This window comes from Selaginella moellendorffii, unplaced genomic scaffold (genome assembly GCF_000143415.4).
Source record: "Selaginella moellendorffii unplaced genomic scaffold, v1.0 SELMOscaffold_14, whole genome shotgun sequence".
Lineage (NCBI taxonomy): Eukaryota > Viridiplantae > Streptophyta > Lycopodiopsida > Selaginellales > Selaginellaceae > Selaginella > Selaginella moellendorffii.
In genome coordinates, this window is record NW_003314275.1 from 1,798,026 (window position 1) to 1,814,077 (window position 16,052).

General features: G+C 50.9%; 7 protein-coding genes across 8 annotated transcripts in view; 4 read left to right on the forward strand and 3 right to left on the reverse strand.

Moving 5' to 3' along the window:
• Positions 1-180: 180 nt before the first annotated feature.
• On the forward strand, positions 181-1,945 carry LOC9632478 (NAP1-related protein 2). Its single transcript, XM_002970288.2, has 11 exons — positions 181-306; positions 357-499; positions 558-680; positions 739-789; positions 857-928; positions 1,030-1,143; positions 1,198-1,259; positions 1,307-1,367; positions 1,422-1,478; positions 1,531-1,584; positions 1,633-1,945. Exons 2-11 carry the CDS (start codon positions 389-391, stop codon positions 1,702-1,704), a joined length of 777 nt encoding a protein of 258 aa, XP_002970334.2. The 5' UTR covers positions 181-306; positions 357-388; the 3' UTR covers positions 1,705-1,945.
• Positions 1,946-2,550: 605 nt separating this feature from the next.
• On the forward strand, positions 2,551-4,133 carry LOC112346385 (ethylene-responsive transcription factor ESR2-like). The gene has a single exon (XM_024675258.1). The coding sequence runs from the start codon at positions 2,969-2,971 to the stop codon at positions 4,112-4,114; it is 1,146 nt and encodes a 381-aa protein (XP_024531026.1). The 5' UTR covers positions 2,551-2,968; the 3' UTR covers positions 4,115-4,133.
• Positions 4,134-4,260: 127 nt separating this feature from the next.
• LOC9631775 (cycloartenol-C-24-methyltransferase 1) lies at positions 4,261-6,420 on the forward strand. Its single transcript, XM_024675259.1, has 12 exons — positions 4,261-4,440; positions 4,573-4,639; positions 4,740-4,813; positions 4,955-5,039; positions 5,094-5,149; positions 5,240-5,294; positions 5,359-5,406; positions 5,468-5,551; positions 5,603-5,719; positions 5,773-5,856; positions 5,911-6,134; positions 6,200-6,420. The coding sequence occupies exons 1-12, from the start codon at positions 4,358-4,360 to the stop codon at positions 6,249-6,251; spliced, it is 1,029 nt and encodes a 342-aa protein (XP_024531027.1). The 5' UTR covers positions 4,261-4,357; the 3' UTR covers positions 6,252-6,420.
• Positions 6,310-7,466, reverse strand: LOC9631776 (classical arabinogalactan protein 10). 2 transcript variants are annotated; one of them, XM_002970522.2, is made up of 3 exons: positions 7,343-7,466; positions 7,201-7,280; positions 6,310-7,146 (listed from the first exon to the last, which is right to left on the reverse strand). In XM_002970522.2, exon 3 carries the CDS (start codon positions 7,122-7,124, stop codon positions 6,609-6,611), a length of 516 nt encoding a protein of 171 aa, XP_002970568.1. In that variant the 5' UTR covers positions 7,125-7,146; positions 7,201-7,280; positions 7,343-7,466; the 3' UTR covers positions 6,310-6,608. The 2 variants fall into 2 exon arrangements, with proteins under 2 accessions (XP_002970568.1, XP_024531028.1); XM_024675260.1 differs by having other exon boundaries at positions 6,310-7,150.
• Positions 7,467-7,983: 517 nt separating this feature from the next.
• Positions 7,984-10,539, forward strand: LOC9632479 (ankyrin repeat domain-containing protein 13B). Its single transcript, XM_024675255.1, has 3 exons — positions 7,984-9,881; positions 9,953-10,356; positions 10,418-10,539. Exons 1-2 carry the CDS (start codon positions 8,256-8,258, stop codon positions 10,343-10,345), a joined length of 2,019 nt encoding a protein of 672 aa, XP_024531023.1. The 5' UTR covers positions 7,984-8,255; the 3' UTR covers positions 10,346-10,356; positions 10,418-10,539.
• On the reverse strand, positions 10,500-13,092 carry LOC112346343 (uncharacterized methyltransferase At2g41040, chloroplastic-like). Its single transcript, XM_024675086.1, has 8 exons — positions 12,901-13,092; positions 12,128-12,259; positions 11,968-12,044; positions 11,738-11,878; positions 11,299-11,655; positions 11,132-11,243; positions 10,951-11,058; positions 10,500-10,898 (listed from the first exon to the last, which is right to left on the reverse strand). The coding sequence occupies exons 1-8, from the start codon at positions 13,090-13,092 to the stop codon at positions 10,731-10,733; spliced, it is 1,287 nt and encodes a 428-aa protein (XP_024530854.1). The 3' UTR covers positions 10,500-10,730.
• Positions 13,093-13,724: 632 nt separating this feature from the next.
• The window catches only part of LOC9631777 (aspartic proteinase-like protein 2), a 2,778-nt gene continuing 450 nt past the window's right edge, over positions 13,725-16,052 (reverse strand). Inside the window, exons 3-13 of the mRNA XM_024675087.1 lie at positions 16,033-16,048; positions 15,882-15,972; positions 15,481-15,820; positions 15,270-15,426; positions 15,119-15,201; positions 14,961-15,057; positions 14,813-14,882; positions 14,460-14,758; positions 14,328-14,411; positions 14,178-14,272; positions 13,725-14,124 (exon numbers count right to left, since the gene is read on the reverse strand). Coding sequence (XP_024530855.1) covers positions 13,905-14,124; positions 14,178-14,272; positions 14,328-14,411; positions 14,460-14,758; positions 14,813-14,882; positions 14,961-15,057; positions 15,119-15,201; positions 15,270-15,426; positions 15,481-15,820; positions 15,882-15,972; positions 16,033-16,048 — 1,552 coding nt within the window. The 3' untranslated portion in view covers positions 13,725-13,904. The remainder of the gene's footprint in view (positions 14,125-14,177; positions 14,273-14,327; positions 14,412-14,459; positions 14,759-14,812; positions 14,883-14,960; positions 15,058-15,118; positions 15,202-15,269; positions 15,427-15,480; positions 15,821-15,881; positions 15,973-16,032; positions 16,049-16,052) is intronic.

Here is a 16,052-nt window from a genome sequence, read left to right on the forward strand (position 1 = left end):
CCATCCCCTGGTCATTATGACCCGGAATGGCGTGGGAATAGAAGGAAAGAAGCTCGAACCCGGCACCTCCCACTTGGCTGCGACAACGCAGTGCTTTTGCTGACGCGTGTCACGGCAATTCACCTGTCCGTGGCCTAGTGACGTGTCCAGTGACGTGGAGTAGTACGTGGACCAGACCTAGAATGCCCGAGCCTGCTAACGAAGGGAAGCTAACGGAGCTATAGTGGCGGCCCGCAATTAGGGTTCTAGCGTCCGAGGGAGCGAGCGCGGGCGCGGGCGCGGGAGGCGCTGGTCGTGCGGCTGCTGGTTTGTGGAGGTTTTATTCGTTGTTTTCTCACTCCCAGGGTTTTGGGTAGGGTTTAAGCGCTTTGTGGCAGCCATTGGGGCCATGGCGGAGAAGAAGAAGGCCAAGGCGGACCATGAGGAAGTGTCGGAGGTAGATAACGAGCTAGTTAGCGCTATTGAGAAGTTACAGGATGTACAAGACGAACTTGAGAAGGTACTGAGGAATTTTGGGGATTTTGCGAGTGCTCAGTGAGCGTGAATTGGATTGACAGGTAAACGAGGAAGCTAGTGATAAAGTTCTGGAAGTTGAGCAGAAGTACAATGAGATCCGGCGGCCCGTTTACAACAAGAGGAACGAGATTATTCGAAGTATACCGGATTTCTGGCTCACTGCTGTAAGTGGAGAGAATGTAGGCCATTTTTGTCACTAAGTCGGGGGTGTGTGGATCATAGTTTCTGAGCCATCCAGTTCTATGCGATCTGCTAAGCGAGGAGGACCAAAAGGTTTGCCTCCATTCAAAAAAATGTTTTTTTTTTTCTCAAGTCTGGCATTGATTGACACGTAACACAGGTTTTCAAGCATCTACAGTCTTTGGATGTAGAGGATTTCAAAGACGTGAAATCTGGATACTGCATCACATTCGTAAGTCGTTCTCTGCACGTTCCCTCGGCATTTATTAAGCGTTTCAATTCCTTCTCTGTTCTTTTTTTTTTTTTTTTTTTTTGTGTGTGTGTCTCGGACAGTCGTTCAAACCAAACCCATACTTTGAAGATACAAAACTAGTAAAGGTTTTCCGGTTTTCCGATGAAGGTACAACGTCGATTTCTGGCACGAAGATTCGATGGAAAGACGGAATGGTAAACGCAGAGCTTAGTTGATTTCTTGCGCAACTGACTTGGTTTTGTTCACAGGATTTAACAAACGGGGCCGCTGTAGAAAAGGAAGGCAACAAACGGCCTTTAATAGAAGAGAGGTTTGTTTAATTTGCTCAACAATCTTTCATCGTTTTCTTCCCCGCAGCTTTTTCAAGTGGTTTAACGATAGCCAACAGAAGGAAACGACCGAGGGCATTCAAGACGAGGTACCGAAAGAAAAAACTGCGTCTGTTTCTAATCCTTCAGGCCATGCTCTCCAGGTCGCGGATGTCATCAAAGAGGATTTGTGGCCCAATCCTTTGAAGTACTTCAACAATGTATAATGCTGTGCATTACTTTCCAATTCCCGGTTCTGACGAAAAGTGGCAGGATGGCGACTCGGATGAATATGAAGACGAAGAAGAGGACGATGAAGACGGAACGGTGAGCTTGTCTCAGTGTTTTTCTTTTTAATCACATCCAAGATCTCAGGGCGCAAAGCGAGTTGCCGATGGTTTTGAAGAAGAAGAAGAAGAGCCAGACGACGACGACGATGAGGAGTAGAAGCTGGCGCGCGAGCGATGTTCATAGCTTGAGAAAAATGACCCGCAGCCATATTAACACTACATTTCCGTGAGACACACAAGAGAGTGAGTGATAGCAAGTACGAGTTTCTACAGCAAAAGAAGGATTTTCCCGCGTAGGTAGCCTTTCCTTTTTTTTTTGTTTAGTTTGTCCCCTCTTTGGAAAAGTATCAGGGTTGACTTCCACAAAACAAAAAAGCTTCGAATTCTTGCGCCGGCAACTTGAAGCCCACGAGATGAGATGATTGAATTGTTGCAGTAGTGCCAAAGTCGCAGAAGACCTCAACAAAACCATTGAATCCTGCGTCGCCACCTTTTTTTATGGTGGCCGTTGTGCAGGTGCAGAATTCTGAAACTTCAACTTGAAAGCCCCCCCCGGAATTCAAAGTTAGTAGACAAACAAAGCGAGGAAATCACAGAATCGAGTCGCGATGGTGACGCAAGCACGAAAAGGTGACAGATGAGATCCCAATTCACCCAATCTCCATGGCTACCGACCAAAACCCGCGCGGTCAACCACTCTGTGACCACGGGCCCTGCGAGTGTGAAAGCACTCCTTAGTCAACGCCCACACTGTCAGTCAATGCCTTGTTCGCCCTGACAGGAAAGGAAGCTCCCGCGAAACCCAGCCATGGAAAGCGAGCAGCTTCCACTCACCATCACCGACCAGATCCTAAAACCTCGAAGATCAGCGGCGAAGCGGCGGCCAGGAATTCCGTCGTGGTACACATATCACAGAAAGCAAGAAATATTCCCACGACAAATGCGAAACACATGCGCAAAAGAAAACCCTAATCAAAATGCGCTTAAATGAACAGGGCTTAAAAGCACAAAACCCCACGAAGCTGCTGGCCGGTTTCACATTGCGAGAGTTCCCGAAAGCTCTTTAAAGCAGGAAAAGGTTCACCCTCTCTCCCCAATCCCAAACAAAAGCAACGTTTTTCGCCAATCCAGCTGGCGGGACACGAGGAGCCGGGTCGAGACGAGTTAAAACGAGTGCCGCGAGCTATATCTCGGGTTTCTTGGTTGAGCGCCATATATACCATCGCAGCGCGCTGACTTGCAACTCACATTGATTTTGCGCGAAGGTGGGGGTCGCTGACTTTGCCCATTCTTGGAAGTAAAGCAGCGCGTTCGCCCGCCGCTGGTATAAGAATCGCCACCGAATTCTCATTCTCGCAGGGAGAGGAAAGATCCTCGCGACGACGAGGCAAGCTTCACAGGGGAGGATCGCGCAAGTAGGAATGTTGGCGGTGATGAATCATGACACGAGCGCGGCCGGTTCATCGTCGCTAGGCTGGAGCGCGAGCAGCATCACCCAGTTTGATTTCAACAGCATCGACTTCGCGGGGATCCAATCGCCCAAGGCGGAGGTGTCCCCGGATTCCTCGTCCAGCAGCTACGATCTCTCGGCGGTGGTGCCTCCGCCACCGACATTCGCGATCGCGCCCCCCGCGCCAAGAACAACGACAGCAGAGCACTCCCCTGTTTGCGTGCCGGGCTCCAACCCGCGGCCGCGATTCCGGGGCGTGAGGCGGCGGCCATGGGGCAAATGGGCCGCCGAGATCCGCGATCCCAAGAAGGCCGCCAGAGTGTGGCTGGGGACGTATGATACCCCCGAGGACGCGGCGCGAGCTTACGACATGGCGGCGCTGCGCTTCCGGGGGAGCAAAGCCAAGCTCAACTTCCCAAACGAGTCCAATCGCACCAGGAGCGTCGCCAGCGCCGGGATCGTCAAGTCCTCCTCCTCGCCGCCACTCTCCACCGCCAGCGCCAGCGTGGCCAATTCCTTTCGCGTCGGTGGCACCATGTCGGGCAACTTCCATCTCCTGGATCAGATCCAGATCCGCGGCGGGGCCAGCAGCGATGGCGTCACCGCTGCCAGCAGCGCCAGCGCTGGCGCCCCGCCATTCGCGTTCCAAGGTCTTTCGGGTTTCTCCGGATCCTCGCAGTTCCATCCCCCGCCACCGCCGCCACAGCAGCAATTCGAGACGAGTTCCAGCAATCCCAGCAGCTTGTGGCAGCGGCGATCCATCTCCGCCGCCATCTCGCCGCTCCAGACGATCAATCCCCAGCATCACTACCATCAACACCACCATCTCTCACCACCGCCAACGATTGCCTCGTCCGGAGGAGATTCTTCGAACCTTCCAACGCCATCCACGGCAGCTTCGTGGCAGCTCCCACAGGCTCATCCGCCACAGGATATACTCTCGCTCGAGCAGATATTTTCCCAGTCCCCGCGGGTATACCCGGGATATACCGGGGAATATTCACCGGGGATGCTCCTCCGGATGCTCGAGGACCCGTCGCCCAGCCGCGCCCGGCTGGACCCCCCCGCGACCGGCTTTGCGGACGATTCCGATTCGCCCAGGACCTTCTTTCCATGATATGCGGTGTGCCGAAAAGATTCGCTAAAGGATTCGTTTCTTGTACATGACGGACAAGCAACATCTGTTTTTTTGTGGTTCTTACATAGGAGGTCTTGGACGACACTTGACCAATCATAGATTCGATCAAATCGAGATTCGCCACCTTTTTTGTGTACTCCACCCTTTACCCTTGCCCTAATAGAACATTCCCCAGGGGGAATAGCATATTCGTTTCTTCTTTTTAGGGCTGGATTGAGCGCAATGGCCAAGGCTGGAGCGATGGATCTGGCGTCCGGGCTGGGAGGGAACCTGAGTCGCCGCGATCTGGCGTCAGCGGTGGATCAGTAAGCGTTTCTTTCTGTCGCTCCGCGTGGATTTGGAGTGGATCCGGGCGATTGATAGATTGTAGATTGATAGATCCGTTATTTTCTTGCGCTCACGCATTGCTGCCCTCATGCATTCTCTTGTGCTTGTAGATATGAAAAGTATCACTCCTTTTATGGGGGCGAGGAGGACAAGCGCAAATTCAACTACACGGATATGGTGAGGAGCTTATCAAATGATTTGGACGAAGCTTTTCTTCCTTTTTCTAGTTTGTGCTGAACTTCTTCTTCTTTGGTTTTCTATCTATTTTACTGCTCAGGTGAACAAGTACTACGATCTAGCGACGAGCTTCTACGAATATGGCTGGGGACAATCCTTCCATTTCGCCAACAGGTAATGCGCCTTTGCATAATCCAGGCTTGAATCGATGGAGGAGTTTGCAGAAATGCTACAGGGATTAGCAAACTAGCCATGCGACTTTGATTGTTTCCATGTCGAGGACGTAAACTGGACGTGATGTCTCCTTGTCTCCAGGTTCCAGGACGAAACACTACAGGAAAGTATCAAGAGACACGAGCATTTCCTGGCGCTTCATCTGGGCTTGAAGCCTGAAATGAAGGTATAGTTTGATGATGCAAAGGTGATCTATTTATCTATGCGTAAACTTGACGAGGTGCTGGATGTCGGCTGCGGAATCGGTGGACCCTTGCGAGAGATTGCGCGGTTCAGGTATCAGGCAGAGTTGTTTTTGACTGGGTTATCGTTTCACAGATTCGCTGATCTGTTTTCCTTTTACCCTTTTGTGACTTTGCGTGACAGTGGAGCATCTATTACGGGTTTGAACAATAATGGCTATCAGATATCACGGGGGACTGTAAGTAGAGCTACGAGATAATCTTCGTTTCTCGCTCTAAAGTTCTCGCTTGTTTGTCGTATAGGAACTCAACAAAAAGTATGGCTTGGATAAGACTTGCGATTTCGTCAAGGTACGTTTACATGCTTTTTTATTTTTTAATTTTTGTTCGATGTCAAACCTTGCGTTTGCAGGCGGATTTCATGAAAATGCCTTTAGCGGATAACACATACGACGCTGTTTACGCCATCGAGGCCACTTGCCATGCTCCAGATGCCGTAAGCTTAAATTTTTTCTTTCTTCCAACTTCTCGTGAAAACATCGCACAGGTTGGATGCTACAAAGAAATCTGGAGAGTCCTCAAGCCCGGGCAGTGCTTCGCAGCTTACGAGTGGTGCATGACAGACGCGTATGATCCTCACAACGAACACCACAACAAGATGAAGGTAAACTTTCATCTCTCTGTTGTAAGTAATTCACAAGCTTCTCTCCAAAACAGGCCGAGATCGAGCTTGGAAACGGCTTGCCAGACATTCGAACGACGAGACAATGCCTCGAGGCAGCCAAGGAAGCAGGATTTGAGGTATGGAATGTTTTCTCTTCTTCTCCTCTCTTGATATGTCTCTTGGTTCTTTAGATACTCGTCGAGGATGATCTAGCAAAGACATCCCCGCTTCCGTGGTACTTGCCGATCGACCCTGGCCGATTCTCCTTGTCGAGCTTCCGCCTAACTCGTCTCGGCAGATTCTTCACTCGCAACCTTGTCTGGGTTCTCGAGTCGATCAAAGTCGCCCCAGAGGGAAGCGGCCGAGTGAGCCAGTTCCTCGAGAAAGGCGCTGATGGTCTCGTCGCGGGTGGCAAGTACGTAAAAATTTTCTCCATCTCTTGATTTGTTTCTCACTCTGGTCTCTTTCGTTTGCTTTTAGGAAGGAGATCTTCACTCCAATGTACTTCTTCCTGGCTCGCAAGCCACTGTGAAGACGAATTCTCAGCGTAAAGGAGAGAACTTTTCTCTGGCTGCGAAAAACACCATTGATGAAACGAAAGCGATCTATTTATGAGGAGTGAAAATAACAAGAGGTAGAACGAAGAACCCCGTAGCAAAACAGTAATTGTAATAAAAGGATGAGAAGATCTTCTGCAAAAATTGTTCCTGGTAGATCCAGATTCCAGGGCCCGGAAGGAAGAGAAGACGATGGATCACCCGACGAATTTAAACCACCAAACCATGGAAGATGGAGAAAAAAAAAGAAAGAAAGAATTCGCTTGCCTGTCGATCTAATCGCCCAAGTGGAAGTAGAGTCGATCGATCCGACAAAGACGATTAAATCTTCTCTAGAAGCGCATGCCACCAGGACCCGAGGCTCGCTTCTCGTTGTTCCTTCTCGTCACGTAAACGTAGCCTCCACCGACCGCGAAGATCACGCCCGCGATCACCCCAAACGCGATCCCAGCCTTGGCTCCACCTGAGATCCCAGAGCTCCCACCACCACTGCTGACCCTGTCCACCGGCTGGTTCTCCGCGGCCGCGGAAGTGGGTGGTGATCCTGGCGGCGAAGAGAGCGGCGGGAAGGAATTGCCCGTGCCCTCGTCGCCATCTGATGGAGCTGGTGCTGGGGAGGAGAAGGGCGATGGAGATGGCGACGGAGGCTCGGCGCTACCGCTGGAAGGGCCTGGAGCTGGAACTGGCGCGTTCTCAGGGTTTGAGAGCTCTGGAGAGGGCGCCGGAGAGAACGAGGAGGGGCCGGGCCCGGGCGCCCCGGCCGGCGGAAGCTGCGAGACGACAATGCCGGTGTGGAGGAGCAGTAGAATCGATGCGAGGAGGAGGAGAGGGACCGCTCCGGGCCTCATGGCGCTGGATGATCCAAAAGCCCTACCAAGGGGAAAAAGAAGGAGAATGCTTTCCGAGGAGCAAGAAATCCCAAACCTTTCGAGCGCGCTAGCTAGGATCTAGCGTTGTCACTGATCAGCCGCGCGGGTCTCGCGGCCAAGATCCAAAGATTCGCGCTGCGCGACACAGCGTTGAGATCCCTAGGAAGGAAATGGAGAAATTTGAGAGCGAGGCATACCGGAGTCCACGAATTCAAGCTCGGCGCTCGCGAAACCTGGCCAGATCTGGCGACGTTGGCACCGCCCCAACCGCGTACGCGAAAGCGGGTGAAGAACAAAGAATGGGCGCCAAAGACTAGTTAAACCCTCGCTAACCGACCGCAGTTAAAACTTAACCGCCACACTTAGGCTAAAGAAGGAGGAACCGCTAGGATGCTGACACGTGTTCGCACGTCTGGATGCCCTAATTAGGGCGGGGGCGTGGCAGAGCCGGCAAATGTGAATTACAGGGAAGATCTTGCTCGTATGACGATGGAGTTTCATATAGCGGGATCTTGTGGAGAAATTTTCTCGCAGATTACGCTTGCATTGACCAGGGCAATGAACAGGCTGCCGCCATAGCCAGGGCGGTGTTTGATCGCATCGCACGCCAGATCTTCTGTTGGTCCATCGATGATTCATCGCTTTCGTCGACTGCACGAGTCGAATCGATCACTCCCTTGCGAAGCAATTGGGGCTTTTTTTTCTTGGATAGTTTTGGCGGCAAGAGCGGGGCATATCTCCGGAGATTCATTTTTTAAAAATCGCCTTAAAGATTAGTATATTCTCCCGTGAATTTTGGAGAGATGGACGGCTGCGATGCGCCTGATCTATCGAATCTTCAAAGAGATGGGCTGGCTGCGTGGAGGGACAACCGAACACTGTGGCCATGGCGGACGAACCCTAGTCTACAGGCACGAGCGCCTAGGGTTTTTCCTGGAGGAATGGGGGCGGGCAGGCGCGGCGGATCGCGGCGAGAGCTAGCGAGGTACGATTGATGCCCGCATTGTCGATGACGCCGCCGCTCGGATTCGCCGTGAGCTGCTGCTCGATTCCAGATTCGTGTTGCCGGCCTATGAGCTGAAAGGAGCAGTGGTAGCGGCGGGAAGAACCATGGGGCAGATTATCGACGAGGAATCGCCTTACAGCCACAGCCCAGCTCATTGGGCTGTTGCCCGGGGCGATCACGCGCTGCTTCGACGGATTCTCAATGGGCTTCCAAATCTCCCCAAGGCTGGAGAGGTGAAGCTCGAGGCAGAGTCACTGCGAGCGGAGGAGAAAGCCGAGGTGCTCTCTTCGGTGATCGATAGGCGCGATGTGCCAGGGAAGGAGACGCCACTTCACTTGGCTGTCCGGCTGGGAGACGCTACAGCAGTGGACATGCTCATGGCTAAAGGCGCCGATTGGAGCTTGCAGAACGAGAGAGGATGGAGCTCCTTGCAAGAGGCCGTGTGTACTCGCCAGGACGCTCTTGCGATGATCATCATCAAGTACTACCAGCCTCTAGCTTGGGCAAAGTGGTGCCGGCGCTTGCCAAGGATCATCGGCTCCATGACGAGGATGCGTGACTTTTACATGGAGGTGACTTTCAACTTCGAGAGCTCCGTGATCCCGTTCATCGGCCGCATTGCTCCATCCGATACATACAAGATATGGAAGCGGGGATCCAACCTCAGGGCGGATATGACTCTGGCAGGCTTCGATGGGTTTTGGATCCAGCGGTGTGACCAGAGCTTCTTGTTTCTCGGGGACGGGACCCCGGACGGGAAGCTCCCACCAGGCTCGCTTTGTCTACTGAATCACAAGGAGAAGGAGGTGATGAACGCGTTGGAGGGGGCCGGAGCTCCACAGTCCGAGATGGATATAGCTCAGGAGGTGGCAGCTATGTCTAAGACGAATGTTTACCGTCCGGGGATTGACGTCACAGGGGCCGAGCTTGTCCCCAACTTGACTTGGAGGAAACAAGAAAAGGTGGAGATGGTCGGGCAGTGGAAGAGCAAAGTTTATGACATGCACCACGTTGTGATCAGCGTTCGCTCGCGAAGGGTCCCGGGGGCAATGAGCGACGCCGAGCTGTTTGGCGTGCACGAAGAGAGGGAGGAAGAGGACGAGGAGTATGACGATGGAGGGTATAAGGACTTACTCACAGAAGATGAGCAACACCAGCTTACGAATGCGTTACGGGTCCAGAGTGGGGAGTTCGACGACGAGGGGTTTGTGGAGGCTAGATCAAGCCTTGCGAATGGTACGCTGGCGGAGGCTCTAGCGGAAGAAGACGATCACGAGGAACTCAGGCGAGTACCATCGAAGGAGAAGAAGAAATGGTTCCGGTTCCCGAAGAAGAACACCACCAGAGACACCACGAAGAAGGTCGTTCCGTACAGGGGTTCTGTTAACATTGACGAGAGAGGACCAGCTGACAATGATCCGGACTCAAAGCTGTTGAGACGGCATTCGGACTTTATAGCGGAGGAGGGCATGTCAAGGAAAGGGAAAGAAAAGATTGGAAGGCAGAGCAGTAGCAGGGAAGCAGTTCGGTCCAAAGTTCCTGCCAGTGACGACACAGAGAGCGAATACAAGAAAGGTCTACGTCCAAGTCTGTGGTTAACGAAGGATTTTCCACTTAAAACGGAAGAGCTCATACCTCTGCTCGACGTTTTAGCCAGTAAAGTGAAAGCCATTCGGAGATTACGGGAGCTACTCACGACAAAGCTTCCGCCAGGAACTTTTCCTGTAAAGGTACGGACTTTACTTTGGATTTTTGCACTTTCTGGATCTTCTCGACTGTATTATTCTCTTTTTCTTTGCAGATGGCCATACCGGTTGTCCCGACAATCAGAGTGGTCGTGACTTTCAGCAAGTTTGTGGAGCTGGAACCCGAAGAGTTTCACACTCCACTGTCGAGTCCTAGCCAGTTTGATGACGAAGAGGTTCCTCTGAAGGGACCAAAGGCCCCTCGAGAGTCTTCGTCTACTTCAAGCTCCTGGATTCCGTGGATAAGGAGCTCCCAGAGCACAGGGAAGGCGGTGTTCCTGGAGGACCATCTGAAAGAAGAGCCTGATCCTTTCCTCATTCCGGAAGATTACACTTGGATTGATCTCAACGAAAAGAAGAAGCGGATGAAGGACAAGAAGAGCAAAAGGAAGAAGAACAAGAAGCAGCAGCCTGATGCATCAGCTGCGGACACAGACTCTAATCCTTGAGAGGAACAGAGGTACGCTGACAGTTTTCTTATTTTAAGTTTTGTATCGCTTTCTTACGTTGTGATGAAGCAGGAACAATCACCATGATGGTCGCTTTCACGCAGGTTCCAAGCAGCATTGCGTGCGTTTCGTGTGTATACCAACTTTGTGTGAATTCTCAAAACTGGGGCCCGATTATTTGATCCCCGAGCGCACATCGCTGTCTGTCAGTAACTCCCAAAGCTTTGAAGCAGCTCCAGAAGCGTCCATAAATCGAGAGAATCTATCTAAGCGCTCTCCTTTCCATAAAATGCTCTGATCTCCTCTCTCTCTCCCTCAATCAATTCAGTGTCGTTGCTATCGAGTTCCTTCCTCTTTTCTCTCGTCATTTTTCTTGGGGAGTGTTTCACTTTACGCCATAGTTGCTTGCAGGGACTTGCTTCTTGCGAGCGCAGACCATAATGTAAGAGTCAATTTTGATTTTCTGATAACTGACCAGGCCGCTCGTCTCGAACAGCTCGTCCAGTTCATCCTCAAAGAAAAAAATTTTGGTGCCGAAGATCTTCTCTGCAGCCTATACACGAGAAAGGTAAGGAAGTGATCGAATATTTCATGAACTTGTATACCAGTCTCATAAACTTCTGCGTTGTTTGCAGCTTGGATTTCCATCTGGGAAGGAATGTGGTCGCAACCAGGACTCCTCCAGGACGAAGAACACGACAGATCTCTGCAATCTGAGAAAAACGAGAAGGGAAAAGCTGAGATAAGTTTTTCTTTTTCTCTGGTTCCATCAAGTTAACGTATTACTGCTATTGATGGCGACTCCCAGCAGTGCAATGCAGCTCCTGAATAGACGGCCGAGATGCTGCCCGATGCGAAAGGAAGCCTCGATGCATCGGCTCTGACGAGAACGACTTTCCTGAAGAAGAAAGGATAAGGAGGTTTCAATCACACAAGAAGGACAGACGGCTCACTCGTTCCATGGAGATTGCTTCTCGTTGAGCAACGCATGGCACTGGATCAGCATTGCCTCGGAGAAGTCTGCCGCAACCACGGCGGTGAAGGTAGCGGACTTTGCAAACCGTCGAGAGTGGAGGCCGGTGCCACAGCTGATGTCGACGAGCAGATTCTCTTCGTCAGGTCTGGAGGGATCAACAGCAGTTTGGAGGAAAGTTTCGGCCAGCTCCACCTGAAGAACAAAGAGTGAGTCGAGACGATCGCTGCGAGTTGGAGAGAATGGAGAAGCAACCTCTCTGTCGGGACCGGGGAACCCAAACTTCTCGAAGCTCTTGCGCCAGTTCTCCTCGTAGATGAGAGAGATCCATTTCGTCCTGCGAGAAGGTAAGGTTTGATCATCACTCCAAGCGTTTGTTAGCGAGTAGCTCTTTCTTTTTTTATGTGTAGGCGACAAACCTGAAGAGCCTCACTCCAATTGGAAGCGTCTCCTGCCAAGTGCTGCGATTGGCACCCAGCGTCAAATCGATGAAAGTTCCATCGCTGGGAAAGTCCTTGCCGCAAGTTTGGCACCGCAAGATTGACTTGGCGATTGCTGCGCTGCAAGAGAAGAAGAAAAAGCGATCGATCGACCGAAGAAGATAAGAAAAAATGGAGAGAAAAAAAAAGAGAGAAGGAACCAAACTTACCGATTAAATCCTTGGGGTCCATGCCGGCTGAGTGGCTCCAAACATGTGGGACAAGCAAGATTTCTTGGGCTGGTTGTCTGGAAAGAAAGAAAAGCAAGAAAAAGTATGAATTGAGTTGACTGAAAGGGATCGCATTGCTAGAGGGAGAATGAGATCACACCTGAGTAGAGAGCGGCGGTGGTGGAGATTTTTGAGCGATAGCCATGAAGGAGACGAAGAATTGAACGCGGCGCCGCCAATTCCAGCGGGGCTTGTCTTGTTGGAGCCGGCAATTGCTGCTCCCTGCTGCTTCCTGGGGAACAAGAGCGCGGTTTAGTGTCGTCACTCTGGGGACCAAACGCGCAGCAATGCCCCGCATCAAATCCAAATGCTGGAGGAAGGATTGATTGGAGTGACAAGCCGAGAAGAAGATAATCTAAGACCAGCAAAGAGGAGGAGGAGGGGATGAAGCATTCATCCAAGATCTATCCATGCTTGCTCTTGCTCGTGTTCTTGGCTAGTTTTGCTGCTAGCGCTGCCAGTGGTGAGTGTCACAGGAGAAAACAATATAGCAGTCGTCATCTGGGATTTTTTGCGCTACACACAAGTGTGAATGTGTGTGCCAATGAATGAATGAATGCCTACACAACTAATACTGTCTTGCTCATAGCTAGGGAGCTAAAAAATCCCCTCTTTCTCTTTCTCTCTCTCTCTCACACTCTCTCTCTAATCGATCCCTCTCTTTCCATCTCTCTCTCTATCATCTCCTCCTCCAATCTCTTGCTTCACACACACATTGCCGAGAAAAAGAAAGGGATTGATTGATTGATTGATCTCCCCTCTCTTTGTTTTTTCCTCTGCGCAAACACACCATAGCCAACAACCATTCACACCCAACAGCAAGACCACAGCACAAATCCGACAAAAATTCGCCGCAGGCTTTGCCTTGCATACCAGAAATCGTCGTCGTCGTTGTCGTCGTCGTCGTTGCCGTCGATACCAATCGCGAGCGCTATCGCTGCAAGGAAATTTCGATTCATCCATGGATTGGCTGCCCACTCTTATACCACTGCCTCTCTCTCTCGCGAGTGGATTCTTTACCATTTGTTTCGCGCTATATTTTATGCGGCTCCGAGGGAAGTCCATCCCGCGATTGTCAGCAGCTGGAAGAGAAATTGTCAATGCCACGACTAGTTTTTCTAGTGGATTGTTTACTCTTTGCGGACCGATTGGATCCAGAACTGGAAAATCATACTTCTAAATGATTGACCAAGCGACGATCCCTCCATGAATCTCATGGGGATCCCCCGCGGCAAAAGGAAGAGAAATCGATTTGGGTGGGTCGAAACCGCCAAATTGGGCGCCACTGGGCGCCGATTCGATCCGATTGTCCGCTGCCTGGAGCGCGATCGATCATCAATCGACCAAGAACAAATAAACGCTTTCATAGAAGCCACTAAACTATGGAGATTGTACGCTCCCCACCATGATCCTCAAGATCACACACCACACAAGGGTGGCTGGTGGAATAATAAATCACATATTCCCCGGATTTTGAATTTGAAATGGATGGATAGCGCCTTTGCCCATTTAAGGCACATACGCTCATACTCGTATCTATACCGTGGCTCATACGTCTCGGTCGTATAACGTTATTCCTCATTCAATACCGACGGCTCCGTACGGCAAGTGGGCCACCCTCTGGGCCAGGCTGGCCCATCGTCCAGGGCTCGATTCTCGTTAAGCGCGTGAAAGCTTGCGTTTGATGATTAAGCGAATTTTTAGTTTGGAGCTCATGCGATTGATTAACAGTGATAATGGTTTCAATATTACATACATACAACAAGCAGTAGTAGCACCACCACCAATGTAATAATTCTGTGTGTGTGTGTGTGTGTGTGTCAAAACTTGGACGAAGAAGAACGAAAGAATTCCCTGTTTTCGAGTGTGGTTTCGCATCAAAGGTGCTGTAATTGTACTCCAGCTTCGTTGTCGTGCTGCTGTTCTTCGATGGTCTGTTCTTCGATGGTTTGATACGAGTGCTGCTTGTTCCTGCGAAATCTCCACAGCTGCCAGTAAATTACACCTCCGGCCGTGCAAACCAGAATGATGCAAACGGCGACGATCAGTGTCGCGGCAGCGATCTCGCGCTGACGAGATCCTCCCATTTGCCTGAAACTAAACGTAGGACTGAGCTGTCCGGAAGAATTTTTTTCTTGAGAAGAACTTACTTTTGGCGCTCAAGAACTCTACAGCTGGTGAGATTGTAGACTCCAAACACCTCCGACAAGTGGACTTCATGCCGCTCCAAACGTGAGATGAGCTGCTGCCAAGTTTTCTCACGTCTTAGTGCCCGCAGAAGAAAACGACACGAACATTACCTTGGTCGAGTCCATCTCATTTGGAAAAGCCATCCAAGCCACCACGATACTGCTCCCAGCAGCCGTGAAGTTGAGAATTCTGACCTGAGAAAGGCTGTCAATGACAAAGAGTTTTAAGCCGTAGAGTTGTACCTGATCGAGATCTAAATCCAGCTCTCGGGCTACGTCCTTGACGAACTCCGCGGTTAAGCTGGCAAAAGTGGTGTAATTCGTTGCCAGCAGCATGCTGACTTCGATAGCTCCGGCCATGTCTCCTGCGCCAACAGAAGGAGACGGGGCCGGAGGGAGCAAGAACTGAGCAGGCTGTGTCGAGTGACCGGGCTCGTTCGTCTCGGGCAGTCTGCTCCACAGGTCGTTGCACTTCGTCTTTAAGAATCCAATCGATGCCTTTCCACGGTTGTAAGTCACAAGCATGTTTCTCACGATAATCCCTGCCATGATTCGGCAACGTCGCCAAGCTGAGAATCATCAAGTAGAGTTTGTACCTCCTAATAAAGTTGTCGGGTCTCCGTTCTCAAACACTCCCAAGCAGTACGCTCCAGAGATTTTTGTGTGCTGCGATGTTCACATGTGAAGAGAGAAAGAATGAAACCAATGTTTTTCGACTTTGGAAACACTTAAAGACAATCTCACCCGAAACAGGTAGTTCTCTGGCGAGAGAGTTACGCTCTGACCATCTCCGAAAACGAAATCCACGGACGGGAAGAACTGGGACAGATTGGAAACGTTCCTGTTGCGAAAGGAAACAGAAGTTAAGGGTGGGTTGAAATGGCATCTGCATGTACACTCACGTCCCGGCCCCGGCGTAGCAAATATCTTTAAACTTTTCATCCGGACCTGGCACCTCCTTAAGGCTTCCAACCTGTTCCTTCACCTGGAAGAAAAGGATTTCAAAAGATTCGTAAGCGTGATTGACAGTTACGAGCTCTCTCTCGCACTTACTGCACTTTTAAAAGCCTGAAACGCAGCTCCAGGGAAGTACGCGTATGTCGTTCCGCTGTCCAGAACGGTGCCATACTTGCCATCAAAAACTTCAGGCTTTAAGCGCAACGGGCTACCACCAACACGAATTCCTTTGAGCATCAAGTTGTAATAAGGACTGGAAAAAAAGAAGATGTCAACTCTAACAAAGTCAGAAAGAATGAAAGAATACCTGCGATGGGGATCAGACGACGTAAAAACCATGTCTTTTGGGGGCTGAAAACCACCGAGTATCATCGCACCACCCCCCTCGTCCATCCCTCCATAACAGAGAGAGAAAACGTCCTCCATGGCATTCTTCTCAACGAGCTGGTCGATGATGCTCAAAGGACCTCGTCCCAGTCCGATAATTCCATCGGCAGTCTGATCATACAAGTCCCCCGTCTCCGCAGTCTCGCAGCCGAAAACGAGACGCTGGCCACCGAGATCACTGCTGTTGCTAAAACTTATCACGTCCTTTCCAAGCACTCCACTGCTTGTGCTCTTCTCCGCATACTGGCGCTGATACTTGCCTGCGGGAGACTTGAGAGCCTTGCAAAAAGCTTGTGAAAAACTTACAGAAGTGCTACTTACAACGTGATCCATCACAGAAACCCGTGCTGCATTCGTTCCCACACTCGAGAGGCTTGTAAGAGGACGACAAAGCTGGAGAAAATCTGGGATCCTGCAAGAAAAAAAAAGAGCAAAACATTGTTTTGGGAGAAACAAAGGAAGATCTATCTACCTGGTGATTGCCACAGTGAG

What these genes read in the sequence shown, in the direction of transcription:
- LOC9632478 (XM_002970288.2), top strand. Translation starts at nt 389, where the DNA reads ATGGCGGAGAAGAAGAAGGCCAAGGCGGACCATGAGGAAGTGTCGGAG. An exon ending in TAAGCGAGGAGGACCAAAAG is followed by an intron (nt 790 to 856) that starts GTTTGCCTCCAT and finishes CACGTAACACAG; the next exon opens with GTTTTCAAGCATCTACAGTC. An exon ending in CTTTGAAGTACTTCAACAAT is followed by an intron (nt 1,479 to 1,530) that starts GTATAATGCTGT and finishes GAAAAGTGGCAG; the next exon opens with GATGGCGACTCGGATGAATA.
- LOC112346385 (XM_024675258.1), top strand. Translation starts at nt 2,969, where the DNA reads ATGTTGGCGGTGATGAATCATGACACGAGCGCGGCCGGTTCATCGTCG.
- LOC9631775 (XM_024675259.1), top strand. Translation starts at nt 4,358, where the DNA reads ATGGCCAAGGCTGGAGCGATGGATCTGGCGTCCGGGCTGGGAGGGAAC. An exon ending in ATCAGATATCACGGGGGACT is followed by an intron (nt 5,295 to 5,358) that starts GTAAGTAGAGCT and finishes TTTGTCGTATAG; the next exon opens with GAACTCAACAAAAAGTATGG. An exon ending in AACACCACAACAAGATGAAG is followed by an intron (nt 5,720 to 5,772) that starts GTAAACTTTCAT and finishes TCTCCAAAACAG; the next exon opens with GCCGAGATCGAGCTTGGAAA.
- LOC9631776 (XM_002970522.2), bottom strand. Translation starts at nt 7,124, where the DNA reads ATGAGGCCCGGAGCGGTCCCTCTCCTCCTCCTCGCATCGATTCTACTG.
- LOC9632479 (XM_024675255.1), top strand. Translation starts at nt 8,256, where the DNA reads ATGGGGCAGATTATCGACGAGGAATCGCCTTACAGCCACAGCCCAGCT. An exon ending in CAGGAACTTTTCCTGTAAAG is followed by an intron (nt 9,882 to 9,952) that starts GTACGGACTTTA and finishes TTTTCTTTGCAG; the next exon opens with ATGGCCATACCGGTTGTCCC.
- LOC112346343 (XM_024675086.1), bottom strand. Translation starts at nt 13,092, where the DNA reads ATGGACTTCCCTCGGAGCCGCATAAAATATAGCGCGAAACAAATGGTA. An exon ending in CACCGCCGCTCTCTACTCAG is followed by an intron (nt 12,045 to 12,127) that starts GTGTGATCTCAT and finishes CTTTCTTTCCAG; the next exon opens with ACAACCAGCCCAAGAAATCT. An exon ending in CGCAGAAGTTTATGAGACTG is followed by an intron (nt 10,899 to 10,950) that starts GTATACAAGTTC and finishes TCTCGTGTATAG; the next exon opens with GCTGCAGAGAAGATCTTCGG.